The sequence below is a fragment of the Hipposideros armiger genome, unplaced genomic scaffold, assembly GCF_001890085.2.
Source record: "Hipposideros armiger isolate ML-2016 unplaced genomic scaffold, ASM189008v1 scaffold_397, whole genome shotgun sequence".
NCBI lineage: Eukaryota > Metazoa > Chordata > Mammalia > Chiroptera > Hipposideridae > Hipposideros > Hipposideros armiger.
In genome coordinates, this window is record NW_017731747.1 from 1,193,742 (window position 1) to 1,214,849 (window position 21,108).

At 39.0% G+C, this 21,108-nt stretch overlaps 1 protein-coding gene across 1 annotated transcript in view; it reads right to left on the reverse strand.

Annotated features, from left to right (window-relative positions):
* Positions 1–21,108, reverse strand: part of UBAC2 (UBA domain containing 2) — a 172,234-nt gene that overhangs the window by 47,565 nt on the left and 103,561 nt on the right. The window contains exons 5-6 of the mRNA XM_019663688.1: positions 15,879–16,002; positions 12,216–12,263 (exon numbers count right to left, since the gene is read on the reverse strand). Of these exons, the coding sequence (XP_019519233.1) occupies positions 12,216–12,263; positions 15,879–16,002 (172 nt within the window). The remainder of the gene's footprint in view (positions 1–12,215; positions 12,264–15,878; positions 16,003–21,108) is intronic.

Sequence of the window (21,108 nt, forward strand, 5' to 3'; positions counted from 1 at the left end):
AAAAAAAAAACTATTAAATTTTAGAAGAAAATATAAGATGAAATCTCCGCAACACTGGATAAGCAAAAAATTCTTAAATAAGACATAAAAAAAAACAAAAACAAAAAAACAACCACCAGAATCTATTTAAACACTGAATTAATCAAGATGAAAAACTTCGCTCATTGAAAGACACTTAGGGAAACAAAGAGGCATGCCACATACTGGGATAATTTTTTTATAAAATATATCCAACAAAGGGTTTATTTCCAGAATGTAAAAAACAATTATTTTAACTCAATTACAAGACAAATGAAAATATGGGTAAAAGATTTGAACAGATACCTCAAAAAAGAAGATATACAAATGGTTAGCAGGCCCATAAAACACTCTCAATATCACTAGTCACTAGAGAAATGCAAATTAAAACCATAAGATACCACTACACGCCAACTAGAGTGGCTAAAGTTAAAACAACTGATAATGCCAAGTCTTGGCAAGGATGTGGAACAACTGGAACACTCATGTTTTGATGGTGGAAATGCAAAATTGTACAGACACTTTGTAAAATAATATGGTAGTACCTTATAATGTTAAACATACATTTATCATATGACCCAACAATTCTACTTCTGGGTATTTACCCAAGAGAAGTTAAAGCGTATGCCCACACAGAAATGTATGTACACAGATGTCATAGCAGATTCATAATAATTCAAACCTGGAAGTAACCCAAATGTTCAACTGGTGAATAGATAAACAAACTGATTGTGGTATTAACCATACCATAGATTAATATGTACAACAAGAAATAAAATATTAATAAAACAGATCGATCTCAAAAACATCATGTTAAGTGAAAGAAATCAAACACAAGACTTCATACTATTCGATTGCAATTATATAAAATTTTAGAAAAGGCAAAAATTATAATGACATAAAGAAGATTGGTTTAACGGGATGACAGTGGGTGAGACGACAGAGAGCAAAAGGAATAAAAAAAATGTTCAGGGTGAAGGAACTGTTTTTTATCCTGATTGTGGTGGTGGTTACACAACTGTATACAATTACCAAAATTAACCAAACTGTACACTTAAAATTAGTGAACTTTATTGAATGTAAACAACACTTTCATAAACAGAAAAAAAGAATTTTTCATAAAAAAGTAAATGTGAAAATCTAGAAAGATCTAGACAATTCTAGATACATAAATCTTTTAAATTTTATAAAAGATGTGGGATTTTAGCAGACTAAAAACAATCTTTAGCAACAAAAACTCTGATACTTTAAAAATGTTCCCAGCTAACATGAACTAACATGAGAATACTTTTTTTTCTCTGTCTCTTATTGAAAAGAGTTTGTTTGTACCTTTATTTTGAAAAATATGTGGGAATTTTGTATGTGCTTTTAAAAAAGGTTTTTATTAAAAAATATAGTTAACATAAACATTATATCAGTTTCAGTGTACACCAGAGTCGTTCAACATTTATATACCTAAAGAAGTGATCACTGTACGTTCAGCAACCATCTGACACCGTACCATGCTATCACATTATTATTGACTATATTCTCCATGCTGTACTTGACTTATTTGTTTTATACCTGGAAATTTGGACCTCTTATTCCCCTTCACCTTTCCCCCCACTTTTTAAATTTCTCAATTACAGTTGACATTCAATATTATTTTGTATTAATTTCAGGTGTACAGCTCAGTGGTTAGACATTTGTATAATTTAAGAAGCGATCCCCCTGACTAGTCTAGTAAGCACCTGGCATTATACAGTTATTACTATATTATTGACTATATTCCCTATGCTTTACTTTACATCCCCATGACTATTTTACAAATACCAATTTGTACTTTTTAGTCCCTTCATCTTTTTTACCCTGTCCCCCAACTCCTCTCATCTATCACCCTGATAAATCTGACACCATACCTAGTTATCACAATATTATTGACTATTCCTTCTGCTATACCCTATGTCCCCATGACTACTTCGTAACAACCAATTTGTACTTCTTAATCTTTTCCCGTTTTTCACCCACCTCCTCAAACCCCCTCCCATCTGGCAACCATCAAAATGTTCTCTGTATCTATGATTGTGTTTCTGTTTTGTTTATTCTGTTCTTTAGATTCCACATGTAAGTGAAATCACACTGCATATCTCTTTCTCTGTCTGATATACTCCACTCAGCACAATACCCTCCAGGTCCATCTATGCCGTCAAAAATGTAAAGAACCGATTCCCTTCCATGGCAGAGCAATATTCCACTGTATGTACGAGTATGTATTATACCACCTCCTCTTTATTCATTCATCCATCAACAGATGCCCAGACTGCCTCCACATCTTGGCTATTGTAAATAATGCTGCAATGAACATGTGGATGCATATGTTCCCTCGAAGTAGTGTTTTAGGTTTCTTCAAATAAATACTCAGCAGTGGGATTACTGGGTCCTTTGTGTCTTGTCACAGCCTTTGTATGAAAGTCTATTTTGTCTGGCATAAGTATTGCTAACCCAGGTTTTATGGTGTTTTTTTTTCATTTCCATTTTCATGAAATAACTTTTTCCATCTCTTTACTTTTAGTCTGTGTGTTTATCTGAAGTAAGTCTCTTGTAGGCAGCATATGTAGGGCTTTGTTTTATTTATCCATTTAGCCACCCTACATTTTTGATTGGAGCATTTAATCCATTTACATTGAAAGTAATTATTGGTAGCTAGGTAGTTATTGCCATTTTATTCATATTTTTAATTTTTTTTTTCACCTTAAAGAAGTCCCACTAATATTCCTTGTAATACTGGTATGGTGGTTATGAATTTCTTTAGCTTTTTTTTTTTCAGGGAAGCTCTTTATCTCTCCTTCAATTTTAACTGAAAGCCTTGCTGGGTACAGTAGCCTTGGTTGTAGGTTCTTGCTTTTCATCACATTGAATATTTCCTGCTAATCCCTTCTGTTCTGCAAAGTTTCTGTTGAGAAATCAGCTGACAATCTTATGGGAGCTCCCTTATAAATTACTAATTGCCTTTCTCTTGCTGCTTTTAGGGTTCTCTTGTTGTTGTTAACCCTTGCCATTTCAATTATTATTGTGTCTAGGTGTGGGCCTGTTTGGGTTCATCTTGTTTGGGACTCTCTGCACTTCCTGGGTTTGTATGCCTATTTCCTTCACCAGGTTAGGGAAGTTTTCTGTCATTATTTCTTCAAATGGGTTCTTAATCCCTTGCTTTCTCTCTTTTCCTTCTGGTACCCCTATGATGAGAATGTTGTTGCACTTGATGCTGTCCCAGTGGTCTCTTAAAACTATCCTCATTCTTTATATTCTTTTTTCCTTTTGCTGTTCCAATTGGGTGTTTTATGCTACTTTGTCTTCCAAATCACTGATTCATTCCTCTGCTTCCTTTAGTCTGCTGGTGACTCCTTTTAGTGCATTCTTCACTTCAGTTACTGTATCCTTGACTTCTGACTGGTTATTTTTTATGGTTTCTATGTCTTTTTTTTAATGCTTGCTATCTCTTTATTGAAGTTCTCACTAAGTTCCTTGAGCATTCTTATAACCAGTATTTTGAACTCCATCTCTGGTAGACTGCTTGCCTCCATTTCGTTTAGTTCTTTTTCTGAAGTTTTCTCCTGTTCCTTTATTTGGGATGTCTTTCTTTATTTTTTCATTTTGGCTGCCTCTCTGTTATTTCTATGTATTAGGTAGATCTGCTACAGCTCCCAAAATTGCCAGGTGGCCTTATGCAGTAGGTGCCCTGTGGGGCCCAGTGGCACAGTCTCCCTAGTCACCTGCACTGGGTGCTCCAGGAGTGTCCATTGTGTGGGTTGTGTGTGCCCTCCTGTTATAGTTGAGCCTTGATTGCTATTGGCATGTCAGTGGGTGGAACTGAATCCCAGGTTGACTGGCTGTGGGGTTTGGCCACATTCAAGCTTATGGGCAGCTGTGGGGGGTACTTACCCCACCGAGTGGTATTCATTTCAGCAAACTCTGATACCTGCTGAGAACACCCCTTGGGTGTGCCATTGGGGCTCATTGGGAGGTGTTCTGCTGTGGTCTGAAGCCAACCTCCAAGTATGTTGGTTCTGGGGTATCTTGGGAGGGACTCTGGTCCAGGCCCAGGTCAGCCACTGCCTGTCATCAGCTGGGAAGTACCTGGTAGGAGCTACAAAGTGGTCCACACTTGGTTGCTTCCTGTGCTGGACCTGGAGGTGCGTGGGAGAGGCCACACTTGGAATTGAGGAGAGCTGCCACCAGTATCATGTTTGGGGTAGTTCCGAAAAAGCCAGAACACTTAGGGCCTGCTGCTAGCTGCCAGCTCCCATAAAGTTCAGCCACTGATAAAGCCTCCTGCAGTATAGAGTTGGCTGTGGCGGTCTCAGTGAGTCACCAGGGTGGAGCAAGTGGAGCTCACCAGGCCAATTCAGATTCAGATTTGGCCATGGTCATGGGGGAGGGCTCACACAGGAAGATGGCCCCCATCTGCCAGTTCCACTGGAGAAGGACCCCACACAGGGAAAATGGCAACTGTCCCTGCAGTCCTTGCCCTGCAGCCATACAACTCAGTCTTTCCTCGTATGGCTCCGATGTACCCTGAGTCACTGTCCCTCCACCAGAGCCCAGGGTGAGATCCTGTGAGCTTGTCTATGTGGGTCCTCTAAAAGGACATCTGGGTTTCCTACAGCCTTCTTTCCCACCTGGATGGTTGGAATCCCCACTGTTTTCCACAGCCAGATGTAGTGGGGGCTTCTCTTTCCAGTACCAGAACTCTGGGCTGGGGAGTCTGGTGTGGGGCTGGGGTCCCTCTCTCCTCTGTGCGGAACCTCTGTATCCCTCTCAGTTTTCATCCACCACGCGAAGGTTTGGGGCCAGCCTGGTTCACATCTCCACCCCTCTTACCAGTTTTGATGTGGCTTCTTATTTATAGCCTTAGTTATAAAAAATTCTGTTCAGCTAGACTATGGCTTTCTATCATTTAGTTGTAATTTCGATGTGTTCATAGGATTAGGCAAACACAGCATTTATCTACTCTGCCATCTTGCATTGTATCTCAAGAATACTTTTTGATAAGCTATGCTGTTATTTATAAATAATGAATATATTTAAAATAACATGCACTGATTTTTACCATAGTTATTTCCCAGAAGTTATCATCAAGATAAAAGAGAAATATCAACATAGTCAGCCCCAAAGAGAAAGAAACATTGGACATTTCTATTTAAAAACCCATCAATTTAAAGAGGTAATCAAAATTGATTCAAGACATTCCATTTCTTGATAGGGAAAAGAGAAGACAGACCCTGTGGGAAAATGCTCTGTGTTGCAACTGACATGATAATCTACCAGTAATCATGTAAAATTAAAAAGTATGATGTTTTCATAACTGCTTCCTTATTGCCATTTTTTCCCCTTTGACCAGCAGCACTACTGAACCAGGTAAATGTATTTAAATTACCCTTAAACTTTCTGATAGCTATTCTTTACTACATTTTCTTGTACCTGACAATGTCAGAAAAACAGACAATGAGTTTGTTGAAGGTGAGGTTTGAGCTGCATCTTTAATCCAATATATGGAGGACCAGTTAAATTTCTTGATGATCTTAGAATAGAAAGTAAAGCTACAGGCTGGATTTTTCATGTCAGGAAGAAAGCAGAAGCTGCCAATGGGATAAACTTTTCTTGGACTTTGGTTGGCCCACAAAATTGATAGTGAAGGCTGCAGAAAGCTTTCATTGACATGTATCTTTCGGCACCTCTGGGTGCTTTTAAAACTTCTTCATATCCAGGATCTCCCTTCCAGAATCGTGTCTCCACTGATGATCAACAGGGCCTCATTTTACTGGAAGAGTCAAGGGAAGATCTAAGAATAGCTTTGTACATAAGTGTCTTGTAGTTGAAACAGACATGAATTAGAGCCTTGAAAAGTACAATGAAAGGCACTGGATCATGAAGGGAACACCTGGCCTTTAGTTCTGGCTCTATCACCCATTGGTTGTGCAACCGGAACTTCAGCCTCTTCATCTTTAAAATGGGAAGCCCTAGTTCTCCACCACTATCAAGACTGTGTCAAGAAGCTAGTAAGGCAGTACACATTGAAAACATGCTGATAATCACAAAGTGTCACAGTGTTTTACAGTGCAGAAAATATTTTGATAAAGGCCGACTGAGTGGCTCAGTTGGTTAAGAGATTGCTCAAGAGTGCGAGCTCTGAGCAACACGGTCGCCAGTTCAATTCCCACATGGGCCAGTGAGCTGTGCCTGAGCTGAGCTGCTGCTGAGCTGCCAACAGGTGGCTGGATGGCTCAGTTGGTGAGAGCACTTGCTCCTAACAACAAGGTTGCCTGTTCGAGATGGTGGGCTACACCTGCCCGCAACTGAAGACTGAACTCAGCACCTCGAGCTGTGCTGCTGCTCGGGTGGCTCAGGGGATAGAGCGTGCACTCTTAACAACAAGGCTGCCAGTTCGACTCCCACTTGGGATGGTGGCTACGCCTACCCACAACTAATTGAACACAGCACCTTGAGCTGAGTGGCATGACTGGACTTAGAGCTGAGCTTGCTGCGCCCTCCACAACTAAGACTGAAGGACAACTTGGCTGTTCCCCTTCCCCAATTCCCCAACATTGTTCCCTTCCCCCAAATCCCCAATAAAATCTTAAAAAAATAAAAAAAATTATTTTGATAATACTGAATTTTAAACCTCAACAATTATTTATATAATGTAAATAAAATACCAGACATTGTGCTCGGCACTGGGGATTATAAGGAATAATGTATAATTCCTAAACTGGAAGACAGGGACGACTCAGAAAAATCATCAGAGTCAGAACTTAAATGAATGTGATTTTTCTAGGAAAAGAAGGGACCTTAATGGTGAGAGAAGGGATGTAGTTGGGAGACGCTGCATGTGGTTATGCAAAGCTACATCTTAAAAACATAGACACTAAAGCTTGAGAATCTGCATTTGAATCCTGTCTCCACTACTTACCAGCTTATATTGTTGGCAAATTACTTAAGTTCTCTGTGCCCCCAGTTTCTTCATCTATAAAATGGGGGTAACAGTCCCTACTTCATCAGACTTTTATGAGGACTAGTGAAGATAATACTTGTAAAGGGCTTAGAAAAGAGCTGTGTTAGTCTGCTTTCTCTAGATCATAGTGTAACAAATTATCCTACATTTCAGCAGCTTATACAAAGACTTACTTCTCACTCATCTTCCGTGTTGCCCACAGCCCTGCTGTGTGTGTCTTCTTCCCTCTGGGACCTGGGCTTCTCTATGGCACATGTTCTCCTCATGGTAAAGGGAAGAGAACAATGGCAGGACCATGCAATGGCTCCTAAAACTTCTGCTTGTGAAGCATTCATCGCATCTATTCATATTTTAGTAGCTAATGTACGTCACAGAGCAAAGCCTGATGTTAACGGGGCATGCAGTGAACTACAGGGAGGGGCCTGGAGAGAGGGGCATCAAATATTTTGAACAAAAATATCTGAACAAATAGTATGATCCACTACAAGTGCCTGGTACATAGTAAGTGCCGTTTGTTTGTTAAAGAAAAACAGTGAATGCACAATGGCACAGAATCCTGAGCTAGGACGAGATGTTTGGGAACACTGACATATTCGGTGTCACTAAAATCTATGGTACACAGGGGTTGAGAGAGGTACAAGGGGCCACAATTTTAAAGGCTTTGAAAGGAGGCTAGATTTTTGCCTACAGGTAAAAGATAAGTTGCAGTAATAAAATTTTTATAGCTATATTTTATATGGCACTTCTGTGACAGTTTTATCAAGACATTAGCATAACTCCATTTATTTTGCATTGAATATCTAAAAATCGAAGTCTATTAGTCACTCCCTTCCTGTGTAATACCTGTCTAATAAGATATTCCCTGTCAACCCTGGACTGAGTTGCATGACAAGGCAGAGGACAGACGGTTTCTTTCAGTATGTCCAGGATACCTGAGGTCAGGAGAGGGGAGGAGGAAGGAAAAGGGGGGAAGACAGTAGGCATGAAAAAATCAATATGGGGGATACAATGGACTGATAGGCACTCGATTCTGTGTTGGGATTATAAACACTATTTTAGCTATAAGGTGAAAGCACTCTCTAAATATGAATGTTTCCTAAGAATCTAATGTCGTCTTCTAATTTATACTTGGTCCTTTCACAAGCCCAACCAACCTCACAGTTCTACCCAGCCTTGACTTCCCTCTGCAGCTTCTGTCCTCATTCAATAAACTGCGGGAAATTAATCTCAATCCCTAAAATTCAGGAGAAAACCTTGGGCAGCAGATGAGTTATCTGACCTGCTACATTGTACCCTTCTTTGGTCAATGTGGAGAAGAAATCTAAGGAAAGGAAGAATAAGTGAGAAGAAAAGGAGGTATGAAGACAGGAGAAAGACGCGAAAAGCAGAGGAAGGCTCAGAGGACCCAACGTCTCATTCTCTGTTCACCCAGGAAGCCGGTCAGGGCTCCAAAATTTCAAAGCACTTTAGATTTCCACAGTAGATTATGCTATTCATAAGCTTTCCCCTTCACGTTATACCATGACTTGGAAACCCAATAAACACAAGGTTCCTTTCGGTGCCTTTTCTTTTATAGATACCATAGGACAATGTTTTCTTTTTTGTCTTTAAAACTATTGTGGAGGGAAGAGAGAAAGGCAAATCACAGCCTACAAATGAGCCATCCTGACTCCTTCGATTGCTCATTTTTCCCTTCCACTTTTTTATGATTTACAAACCCTAATAAGACTTCTATAACCTTGTACCATCCTGAAGTTTTTTGTTTGAAAAGCTTTAAAGATCCCCACTGCCCACAGGAAAAAAAAAACCAACTCAGACAATATTCAAAGTCCTACATAATCTGGTGTCAATCTGTGTTGCTAATCTTATTGGGTGGGGCAGATTTTTTTTTTCACAGTGAGGTTGCTTGATCACAACAAAATCAAAGTCTGATGTACTGAACAGAATGGGTAACAAACACAGGAAATGGGCAGGCCATAAAGGGATATGTTGAAGGGAGAAGCCGTCAGTCTGAGAAATACAGCCTTATCTACTCATTCGCACCCAAATAGCTTGAAGAGGACCAAATGATAAGAAATACGTGAACTGTAAAGACAGATGATCGGCAAAGCAGGCTCTTTCTATTTTAATCACACCAGAGTCAGCTCAGGCCTGAGACTTCAGCTTTTGAGACTTAGGATACAGCCCAGTGGTAATGACTCACTACCATGATTCATAAAACGGCAGAAAATGAAGAAGTGCAGAGAGATATGGATGGCCCAAAGTCTCACAAAAGAACTTAAATAAAGTTCAATAAGTAAGAAACATTTTCTCTAAGGAAAAAAAGGATTAATGTGCAACAAGATTAGTGACACTGTAAATACATAAAGGTCTCCTTTTGAAGTAAACACAGTATCTAAGGTCTTCTTTTCAAGATCAGTTTTTGAAGATCTCTCACCAAAGACATTAAGAAGAAGAGTTAAACATCATGGTGAGAATACAATGGAGGCACATGTACACTAACATTTGTTAAGTTCTTGCTTAAACTGAAATATTTCACTTGGATACTACATAGCTAAGCTTTCCAAAGACGATTTTGCAACCTTTCATGAAAACAGTACTATTTTAAATGTTAAATGTTGGTATTAAAAAACCAAAATTGCCAACGGACGAACAATGCAACATAAAAACATGTTATGTGAATAATCTCAAAGTAATCTTTCAGCAAAACCAGATGCCCTTTAACCTTTCCAGAAAGGAAAGGCAGCAGCTGGAATCTCTGATGGAACTGAAGAATGACAGCTGTCCTAGGCAAAATAACTTATTATGCTCCTGGTAAGCCAAACACTATTTGCCCCCCTCAACCCAGGAAAAAAATTTAGTCCTCATTCTTTTTGGTGATATCACTGAAGACAGAAAGTGGATTCCCACCTAGTGAAATACTGTACTGATGTAATTTATCAATTACATCATTATAAATTATAATGATAATGTAATTTAAATGTAATTTATCAATCTCCTTTTTTAATCAGTGGGATAGTTTAAAGTTAATATATCAGAAATATTTATAATCGTGCTAGAATAAGTGATACAAGGAGAAAGAAAAACTAGCATAACCAAAATAATCCACCAATAAGTAAATAAAATAAACTAAACCAAAGTTGGCAGCTTTCCAGAAAACATGAGTAAAGTTTTTGGTTCCTATGACAACATAACATGACTTATGTTTTACACAAATGTTTTATTTTTAAAAAGCTCTTTCTCTTAAAAAAAATACATAACTGCCAATAAAATTACTTCCTTAACACATACAGTATGCTAGAAAAACTACTGATTTTAATGCTGAAAGGTGAAATTTTAGCAACAGGTTTTCTAACATTCCCCCAAAACACTGAATACCACCTGTGCATTTCTTTTTGGCAGTACGAATTTTATTTTCTTTTTAGTGTCTTATTTAGTATGAAACCAAAAAAAAAGAGAAGTCACGTGATACATATGGGAAGAGGAGAAGTCATGTTGAGCAAGAGACATCTGGGACAAGCTGTGGCTTTGTTAATTTCAGCCTTTGATGCTAGAATCAGTTATGTGTAAACCGAAGAGTCACAAATAACTTTAATATCCTAGACTGAAGAACAAAAGGACCGCAACTTATCTGTTCCCCTTTCCCGATTCCCCAACGCTGTTCCCTCCCCCAATTCCCCCCCAAAAATCTTTAAAAACAAACAAACAAACAAAAAACAAATGGGTCACAAAATGAGTTCTCAGAGAAGCAGTTGGATAAATTAACCCAATGAAATAGCATACAATAAAGTACTTCTGAAATTCCTGAACGCTTTAGAAAAAGAACCAAAACAGACCATCACTTCTAAGAGAAACAGCATCATGAAAGAAATAGTAAATTCTCATGCTGCTCTAATGATGAAAGCAATAAGCTATCTATTTATTGTTCGTAGGCTGGTTAAGTAGCAATCAATCACGATGGCAGTTCAAGTGGAGATGAGATTAGACTAGGGAGAGCCTGGCAATTGTGCCCCAGACTCAGTCTGACCCAGAGACTCAGCTGTCTCTAAGTCACTGCACATCTTAGGAATACCACGTAGCTCAAATAGTTTAATGACCTCACAGTGGAGTTCAGCACTATGGTCCTGAAGCAAGTCAGGTATCTGGTATCTGAGAAAATACTTAGTGAGGCGAAAATAGAGACTTCCATCCCCAGAGTTTGGTTGGAAGCGGTGGGGAATGAAGGAGTAAATTGTATACGAAAAGAACAAATACAACGGAAATAATACCGATAGCATAGAAGAAAGAGAGAAGTGAGCAGGCTTACAGTAATGACACAGTAGCCCAAAATACCATTCACGAGCAAACAAGTTATAGCGATCGTTTACTAAAGTTAAAGTGTCTGCAGTGGAATACACAGTTATTTCCAAATCTTCTCCCTTTGATGTTCACATATTATTGTGAATCCATTCTGTCATTTTCTTAAGTCTTTTCCGAGAAAGAAATTAAAACTGTATTCCATATATACTAGTTATAAACTTATACTCATATAAATTTGGGAGTTGAAATTTAAGTCATGGATGAAAAATAAAGTTTAATTTCATGTTCTAGATTTTTAAAAAATACCTCATAAATAGAGTGTAAGACAAGTGCTTATTAAAATAAAAAACATATATATTATACAGTGTCATGGGGATGGGTGAGATGAAGACGTTCTAGCACACAAATGGGACACCACCCAAATCCTTAGGCTCATTCACTTCTTCCTTCTCTGGCCACACATCCTCATGAGTCTTCTGTCAGTTCCAATCCACCTGACTTTCCACTTAACCTTATTGTTTTTTCCCTTGCATGACAGTGTCCTTTACAAAACAAGCAGAATACCTCTCATTATTTTTAGTAAGCTCAACTTCTTCATTTTCTTTTTCTGTCATTTTTTTCCTACTATGAGTTTGATCACTAATGTAATTTAAAAATAACACTGATAAGAAATTCACCTAAAACTTTCATCAAAATTACCTGAAAACTGAGACAAACGGGCCTTCTTCATCTCAATTATCCACATAACTGGCCCTTTTTCATCACTAAGGAAGTAGCATTGATACAGAACCTGACATGATTAAAAGAATGTTGGAGACAACTGAATATGACCCATAATCTAAACATGACATTTTTTTCTAAAGTTTCTTCAGAAAAGAGAGGAAATGAGGGAGAAGGGAATCACACTTACAAGTCCACTTATGGCTACAATCCAGATGTAGGAACCAGAGGTGAAAAGCTATAAAAGAAAAAAAAAGGCAACTAAAAATGAAATTCAACTGCTAATCACAGCACACTTATTTTTATACAACTATAATCATAACCATTTATGCTAAGTATTCTATATCTTAATATGAACAAATAGAAAATTAATAAATATCAATTCTGTTATTTGAAAGAAAATAATATATTAATTTTTCTTTTTTTTTTTAACCAAACCTCTACCTTTCGTAGCCTAAAATGGATTGGTTGAACCTGGCCCACTCCCATGCAAAGGAAAATAAATGAAATTCAAGCATATTCTTATTTAAAAATGAACATTAATTGACTTAAACAAGACAAAATACCACATATAAAGGAATTATTAGAACTAACAAGATACAAAATATGTAGTCACTATCCAATGCTTTGTGTTAAGTAACAACATGTAATATTAGTTTACATAATTCTCATTTTAATTTCTCGTTATTCTAAATTTAGATGAAAAGAATTTTGCAAGCATATAAGTCCATGTACAATGCTATTCTGTTTAACTGTTGATATTCTCATTCCAGTTCATCCAAGGAAGAGCAAACTATAGTAAGTAATGATATCAAAGTAAATTAATGGCAAAAGCAATTAGAATTAAGTCTTATGAAATCTCTCCCTTTGTTTTCCAAATCATTTATCTGAGAATTGTGGTCAGGGTATAAAAAAAGTCCTAAGACACCTCAAAGTGTTCCTGCAAAATAATAAAGATTTGGAGCCTAGTGTTTCTTCATATGTAGATTTTCAGATTGGGAGCTTAAATACTTCTGCTCATACAGAAAGGAGTAGGACACCCAGGTTCATTGCTGACATTGTGTTGGATGAAAACCTCAAAGTTATGCACATTTAGCAAGGATACATACAAAACAGAGATACATAGAAAGAAGGCAGATACAAAGGTAAGAGATGACAGCACAGGTAAAAATAGGCTGATAAGCTTTGCTCTAGCACCAGCTTACGTAGAAATGAGCATTGGTTGCAACTTTAAATTTAATCCCTTGATCTAAAATTTAGTCCTTTGACGTAGCATGGATGCTTATGCAGTGTAAATGACTCTGACAATAACAAGGATATAGTTATGTGGAAAATATTTTTCTGTAGTTTTCTTCTAAAAATATAGAGAATAATAAAATAGCTAACACTTTCGTAGCACTTATTATGTGCCAAGCTGTGATCTTAATGCCTTCCATATATTAAATGTACTGAATCTTCCTAATCACCATATGAGGTAAGCTCTATTATTAACTCTGTTTTACCCATGAGAAAATGGAGAGGTTAAGGGATTTGCTCAAGGTCAAAGAGCTGGAGGGTGGTGGGCCTGCGAGTATGTACCCAAGTGGTCTGGCTCCAGAGCCCTGTGCTCATGACCTCTCCATGAGACTGTTTCACACACAAGTAAGATGAGCATATCATTAATTTTGTCAGTAAAAACGTATTTCTTTTGGACTCTTAAGCCCCTCATTGTATTGTATGTTTGGTCCCATTGTGTCTGCTCATGTTTTGACAGTGTTTTTTTCTCACTGCTGGGCTCCTCGACAACAGGTGGCACATCTCATATTTCATTTTACCCTCCTCAGTCCCTAGCACAGGGCATTACATGACTGGCCCTCAAGCCATTTGATACTTAAATGACTTCACAAACATTTTTGCTCTTCTGATAATGATTAAAGTCATTCATTCATTCATTCATTCAACTGTCTATAGCTTTAAGAAGCTGCTGCATGGGAGCCAGAAAGGCTCAGAAACATATGCGAAGGTCCAGAGAGGAGAGAAGGAAGGAGGGGGAGAGAGGGAGGGAGGGAGAAAATAAAAATAAGGGGTTCACACTCGCTTGAAGGTCGGGAGGGGTGGAAGTCGATACTGGATAGGGAAGAAGAACCCTGGATGCCACTCACGCTAAGGACTTTAGATTTTATCAAGAAGTTAATGAGGCATCTTCACCTTCACTTTCTGGTATCAACTTCTACCTCACCAAAACCAAAACAAAACAAAACAAAAAACCATTCACAATTTCAGAACACCAATGGTGGTAGCTACAGAGACATAAATTATTAATTAATAATAGGAACTAACTGACTCATTTCTTATGACCTGTTCAGGTTACCCTAAACACCCCATGCTATTATCTCTAATCCTTCAAATGACCCTGTAAGATAGATATTATTACCGCACTTCACAGATGGGAAAACGGGGGCTCAGAAAAGATGACAAAAGCAAATAATTATCAGAGCAAGAAATTAAAGCAAAGCCCACTTGACTCCAAAGACTTTCCACAATACTCCACTGAATTTCTACTCCATAGCTCATAAAACGATGTTTTTTACTCTCAAAGATGGCTTATAACTTCAGAGTTGGAAGGAACTCTAGAGTCAACACAAGGCTCTGAAGGCTTCCATAACTTGGCCCAAGTCTCAAGCTAGCGAGAGGCATGTTAGAACTAGAACTTGGGTTTCCGGCCCCAGGTCCAGGGTACTCTTCTACCATTGCGTTGTGCCTTGATGTTAACATCTTTTTTATTTTTATTGTTTAAAATAAGCAGGCCACAGCAAATCCAAGTAAGATGAATAAACTGCAGAAATGGGCTATTAGGTTAGATGAATATTAAGAAGGATAAGGGAGAGTGTAACGCTATGGAGGTTGAGAGGAAGAAAAAAACAGGTTTCATGAAAAACGGCTATAAAAGTCGTAAGGAAACACCCACTCCAGATGAGCCATTGATAACACATGACAGCGGACGAGAGAAGTAGAGGAAACGCTAAAGGTCAAAAGGGGAGGGAGGAGGGCAGTTTAGAGACACTAGTATCCGGTCTGAGACGTGTGGGGCAAGGAACATTCTGAGCATTAACAATGGATCAAAGGCCAAGCTGTACATGGTGCCCCAGGAAGGAGCAGAATACAAGTTTCACATCAAAAAAAGCTGTGAGAGTGAAAGAAAAGTGATAAGTATTACAGGTGGAAAACTGAAAATCCTATGTCTCTTCTACCATGGGGCCTGCAACCCCGCAGAACGTGATCCATATTTACTGAATACTGGTGGAAACAACCTTTTTCAATTGAAGTCAAATAATCAGTGCCCAACTGGTCTTCATATCAAATGATGTAGCAGATGGTGACTGCGCTATCACGCCCATGCGACACAGAAGTTATCACATTGATAATGTTTCTAACAAACCCCAAAGCTCGGGCTGTAAAGCGTACCCGGCTCCTTCTTCAGAGCTTTATGTGTGACACCGTATTCAATAAATTAACTTTGACTGTGATTTTCCACTTTCTACCTTTTGACTGTTCTCATTTGTTTCCACTTCATACTACAATTTTTTAAAAGTCCTTATACACAATTGTATAATGAAATTAAAATATTTTCCACTGATACAAATTACAGTGAAAGCTCTTATCAGATTCTAAAGGCTATGAAAGTACTCTAGTGCCTTATATACCTTGATGTTCTCATTCTGTAACACTTCCTCTGAACATTTGATATAGATCACGAAGCCAAACTTATGGGAAATAAAACATTGTTTTCAAGGAGATCAAATGACAAAAAGACCAAAAAAAAAAAAAGAAAGATCTGGTTAAAGAAACGTGAACATAAAAATGCATACTATACCTGTAGTCCCAATATATAAATCAATGTCTTGTTTGTGATGGACAACGGGCCCAGAATTTGTGCCACTTGGACTCTCGGTATGGAGCAGTAAAATGGTACAAACAGAGCAAACACAGGTGCCAGGCTATGCAAACAAATAAAGAAAAATCACTATAGTATAACACTCAATTTAAAATACCAATGGCAAATGTATATTTGTATGTAACACTGCTTATAATTTTACTTCAGTCTGAAAGCATGGTCTTAGATATACAAGTTGCTTTCTATATGTGCATCATGTCCAAAATAATTTGTATTTCTATATAACATTTTAAAATCTAATCCCAGTCAATTTTTTATCGAGTATCCCAAAACCACTGCAAAGAACTGGTTCAGCATCTACTAATTGATTGTCAGACATTGTTAGAAAAGTTAAAGTTGGTGCTATGATTCTTCCCATGAATGATTTAAAAATCTAATGAAAGAGATCAGACAAACTTTCAAAAGCAGCAAACATTACATACAACTCATCATGGTTAAATCCAAAAGCCTCATCTCAGACTTTGTCTGATTATATATTACTGGCACTGGATACTGTTTACCACTACTCTCCTCCTCAAATTCTTTCTTCCTTTTGTCTTAAACCCTGTTTCTTGGGGGTCTCCCTATGATTTCTGCTCCTACTCTTCTGCTACCCTTTCCAGGGTTCTATGACTGTCTCTTCTTCTCACTCCAGTCTCTCCTTGTATTATTGTAAGCCCTTCTATGGCTTCAGTTAAGAAAATGAAGTGACCTCCACAACTGTCTGCCTGTCCCCTCCCCTGGGCTTTGAAACTCAATTTGATTCTTTCAGCTGGACATATTCAAAAGTCACATGTGTCTTTCTACTTAAAGTCTTCTCTCTAAGCCATCTGGTAACACTGCTAACAGTATTCTCTTCCCAAACACAACTGATCATGTCACACGCCTGTTTAAAACCATTCCTTCCACAAGCCCCCAGTATTCAAAGGGGGAATTTAAATACTAGTATAAAGCAGTAAAGCCCTCCAGTTGTTTCTGATCAGTGTAGTTTCCCTCTGCATTCTCCTGATCTGGCCCCTTCTCTCTCACCCCCACAACCCCAAAGATGCTCCCTGGGCACATTAGGCCCTTTTGACTATTCTTCGACACTGGTTACTCTTTCAACCTAAAGGCCCTTTCCATTGCCTGTTGAGGAAACTTATGGTGTACGCCAGAGCATAACTCTTCTCTGCAGTTTCTCCAGTTCCTCTCTTCTTTGCCCTCAAAGCTACCCCATTTTTCCTGTTTCAGTGAATCACCTGGGCACTCTGTGAGAGGCAGCAGGCCAGATACAGGAGCTCCATCTATATCTGTGAGTAAGAAGCAGTTTCTGATCTCCAGGAACTAGCTCCAGGATAGCAAAATCACATTCTTACAAGGGCTATGCAGGCAACACGAATGAGTAGAGTGGTTTGGACACACACACACACACACACACACACTCCATTAAACACTTGGACTAATTACTCAGTCTATCTTTTACTTTCCCATTTTTTGGGTAAGTGGCATCAATACAAAGACATATTTCTTTACCATAAGAAAATGCAAGAACTATTCTTCACTTTCACAAAGAAACGTTCTCACTACCCTTTGTGTGGAAACACAGGACCCTCTTGGTCTCTTGCGCATTCCCATTAATTGATAGAGTTTGTTCACTGTCCTCTCAACTCTAATATTCAAAACAAAACAAAAGGGAACGCACACTGCAAATGTGATACATGGCAGCAGCATCGACAGGCCTCTACAACAACGTAGCAAATGCTAGAACAGGGAAAACCCCATCCAGCAACATCGGAGTGCCAGGCACTGGGTCAGGCCTGGAGACGCAAATGTGTGTAAGACACAGCCTCTCGCAGTCTTGGAAGGAGGATGAAGGCAGGGCAGCAGAGGTGTGCAGACGGCGCAGCGGCTCAGCGCTAAGTGCCTCCCTCACGGGCCCTCCTCCTCGCTGAGCACACCCCACGGCAGCGAAGGGGATGCATCCTGTTGGTCCCCTGGCATCTTGCACAGTGCCTGACATAGCACAGGAGCTCATTAAGTTAGGGAATAATTTAACGAAACAATCCTTATACTTGAAAAGCTGTATGAGCCACACTCTTAACTACCGTATTTCCCATGTATAAGACGCACCCTTTTTCAAAAAATTTGGGGTCTAAAAACTGGGTGCGTCTTATGCAGTGGTTATAGAATTTTTTTTTTTTTAGATTTTTATTGGGGAATTGGGGGGATGGGAACAGTGCTGGGGAATTGGGGGAAGGGGAACAGACAAGTTGCTGTCATTTTTGTTCTTCAATCTAGTTGTGGAGGATGTTGCTTCACTGGCCCAAGTTGGCACCGTCATTGCGCTCTTCCCTGGTGAGGCAGATCAGTCGCCGGCTTCTGGACGGCCGCTCACGGTGGCTGCTGGCCGCTCACGCTGGCTGCTGGCTACACACGGTAGTCCATGGCAACCCACTGCCACAGGGGCTGCAGCCTACGCCGTCGCCTGCGACTCATGGCAGCCCAGCTCCAGGTTGAGCTGTTGTTCAGCATCTTAGCTGTAGAGAGCAGTGTCACTGGCCCTCATATGTGGGATCCGAACCGGGGCCCTCTGGCATCCCAAGCGAGTTCTTAACCATCGCGCCACTCGGCCGGCCCGGTTATAGATTTTTTAACTTGCATTTCCCGCAAGTGATGAGGAGTTGCATGAATTTTATGATGAATAAAACTTGAGTTCAATAACTTTATGTAATACATTTTTTTCAAATTTTGGGCCCCCAAATTAAGGTGCGTCTTATATATGGGAATGTCTAATACATGGGGAAACACTGTATATAGGGTTTTAAAAAATTTTCCATTAGATTACTAATTCTGTGAGAAAGCACCATGTTCTAGTTAGTGCTGCATCCCCCAATGCCTACTACAGATACTTACACAAAATAGACCCTCATTATCTGTTGGACTAAAAAAATAAACAACGCAATTTTAATAAACAGAGACTTGTTTAAATTGCCATTCTCAATACTACATTAGAGAAATTTTTTTTTCCCAATTCAAATCATCTAAACCAAGCACAGTTGATTATGCAGCAATGCATTCTTTTGACTGAAAAGTATAAGTTGGCCCCTCCTGGGCATAAAACCCTCCAATGACTCCCTACCCTAGTGTAAAAGCCAAAGTCCTTACAAAGACCTACAAGGCCCTACATCCCCTCCTCAAATCTGGTCTTCTACGACTCAGGCTCCTCACCACTGGCTCTCGTTGCTCCAGCCACACTGGACCAGGGTGTGTCTCACTCAAGCAGGACTCGGCACACAGTGCCCGGGAGTGTGCATCTGCTCTGCCCCTCCCCTGGCCATCTTCCCACAGACGAGCATCGCTTACTCCCTTACACCTCCTCCGAGAAGCCCTCCCTGAGCACCCCGTTCCAAACTGCAGCCCCGGCCGGCCGTACCTCACAGCCCCAGCCCCACTCAGCATGCTCTGCTTCCTGTCCCCATAGCACCTGTAACTGTCTACTCTGCCATGTGACTTGTTTCTCATCTGTCTTGCTGACCAGAATGACAGCACCAGGAAGGCAGGCATTTCTGTCAGTTTCGTTTGCTGCTTAATCCCCACCGCCCCCACTGCCCCCACTGTCTACACTGTGCCTGGCTTGAATATATATATATATATATATATATATATTCAAAATATGGTCTGTTGGTCTCTTGGTGAAAATAAGAACACTCTATTTTGGTTGCGCTTGAGATCTCCCATCACAGAACAAGTTCTCTAAGGCACTCAAGTTCTAGAAGTTCTTCTGTTCACATTTTGCAACAAAGTACAAACAGTAATGTTATAATAAAATATCTGAAGCTGAGTTCTTGTTTGAGGTTACACTTCAATGTGAACTAAAAAAATACTGATAGGTGTTTTAATGACCACAGTTTATGTCTTATATATAATAGAAGTTTTAAAATTCCTTAGAAGTTATTAATTACTGTGTAATTTTAAATGATGACTAAACACTAGACCACATATGCCCATAATATAAGAGCACACATTTCAGGCCATGGTTATATGGGTTGTTTTGTAGAAATTTTCCTTTGCTATTTCTACACACAGAGACTTCACAAAAGTATCACTTTGTTAGTCATTGACCAGTTTTTCTCTTTTCCTTATATTATGAGAACATCTGTTCTTTATGCTGTCAACAATAATTCAGTTTGACCTTTTTCATATCGTGAGTAGCTAAGTTTTAGAAGCCCTATCTGACTTAAGCATATGAGGCTGACGTACAGAAAAGAGGAAAAAAGGTTATAAAGAATTCCTTCCTACTTTCAACTAATGTTACTAACATTTATTATCTACTATATAGATACACTACTGTACTCAGCAGAACACATAAAATAATAGAAGCACTCAATTCAGGTCACAAATGTCCATCTTACCTCTTCTATAGAAAAGGACGTTGACTCTTCTTTTATAGTACAACTAAAGAAGTCCTGATAACTTTCAATAACAATAAAAATAAGGTTTGTGAGCTCATGAAATTATCTCATTCTAAACCTCAACAGCATCTTGCAGGACAATCCACCGTCGCAGCTCTTCCTTATATACTTGACTCCTCTAATACCATAAAAAAGAGGTAGATCCAATTTGCTAGTCCATTTACTTTACCTAGTTGAGGTCTTCATGGTTTAACAACATTTTACTTAATAAAAACTTTCAACAATTAAAAACCAAAACATCCCACCAGGATGGCCTTTCAAGAAATTGAAACACTCCTCAACGGTGTCTTCTTCAAATATTCTTGAACCCAAATTTTAAAGGAACTAATTCTAGAATGTTTTACCATATTTATCCACCAAATCATAAAATCTCTATTTTCTCCTCACAGAATTTTTTTGTACTGAGAATTATTCTGCTGACCATTTAGTTCAATGTCTTTATTTTATAGACAGTGGGTTGGAGGCCCAAAGAATTCAGGTGGGTTGTTGCTTTTCTGTTTCACAAGGTGTCTCCACAGATCTTCAGTGAGCTTAGAAGAACCTAATTAAGCTTCTATATAAATGGAAGAATACCACTGAGATGCTAAAACCACTTGGCCATTTTGACAGACTCCAGGAATGAAAAGGTCTCTGAGGTCAAAGAGCTACAAATTTCTACCAAATGATTCAATTCTCTCTACACCATTCTTCAAAATAGTCATCCAGTTTATGCAAGCACC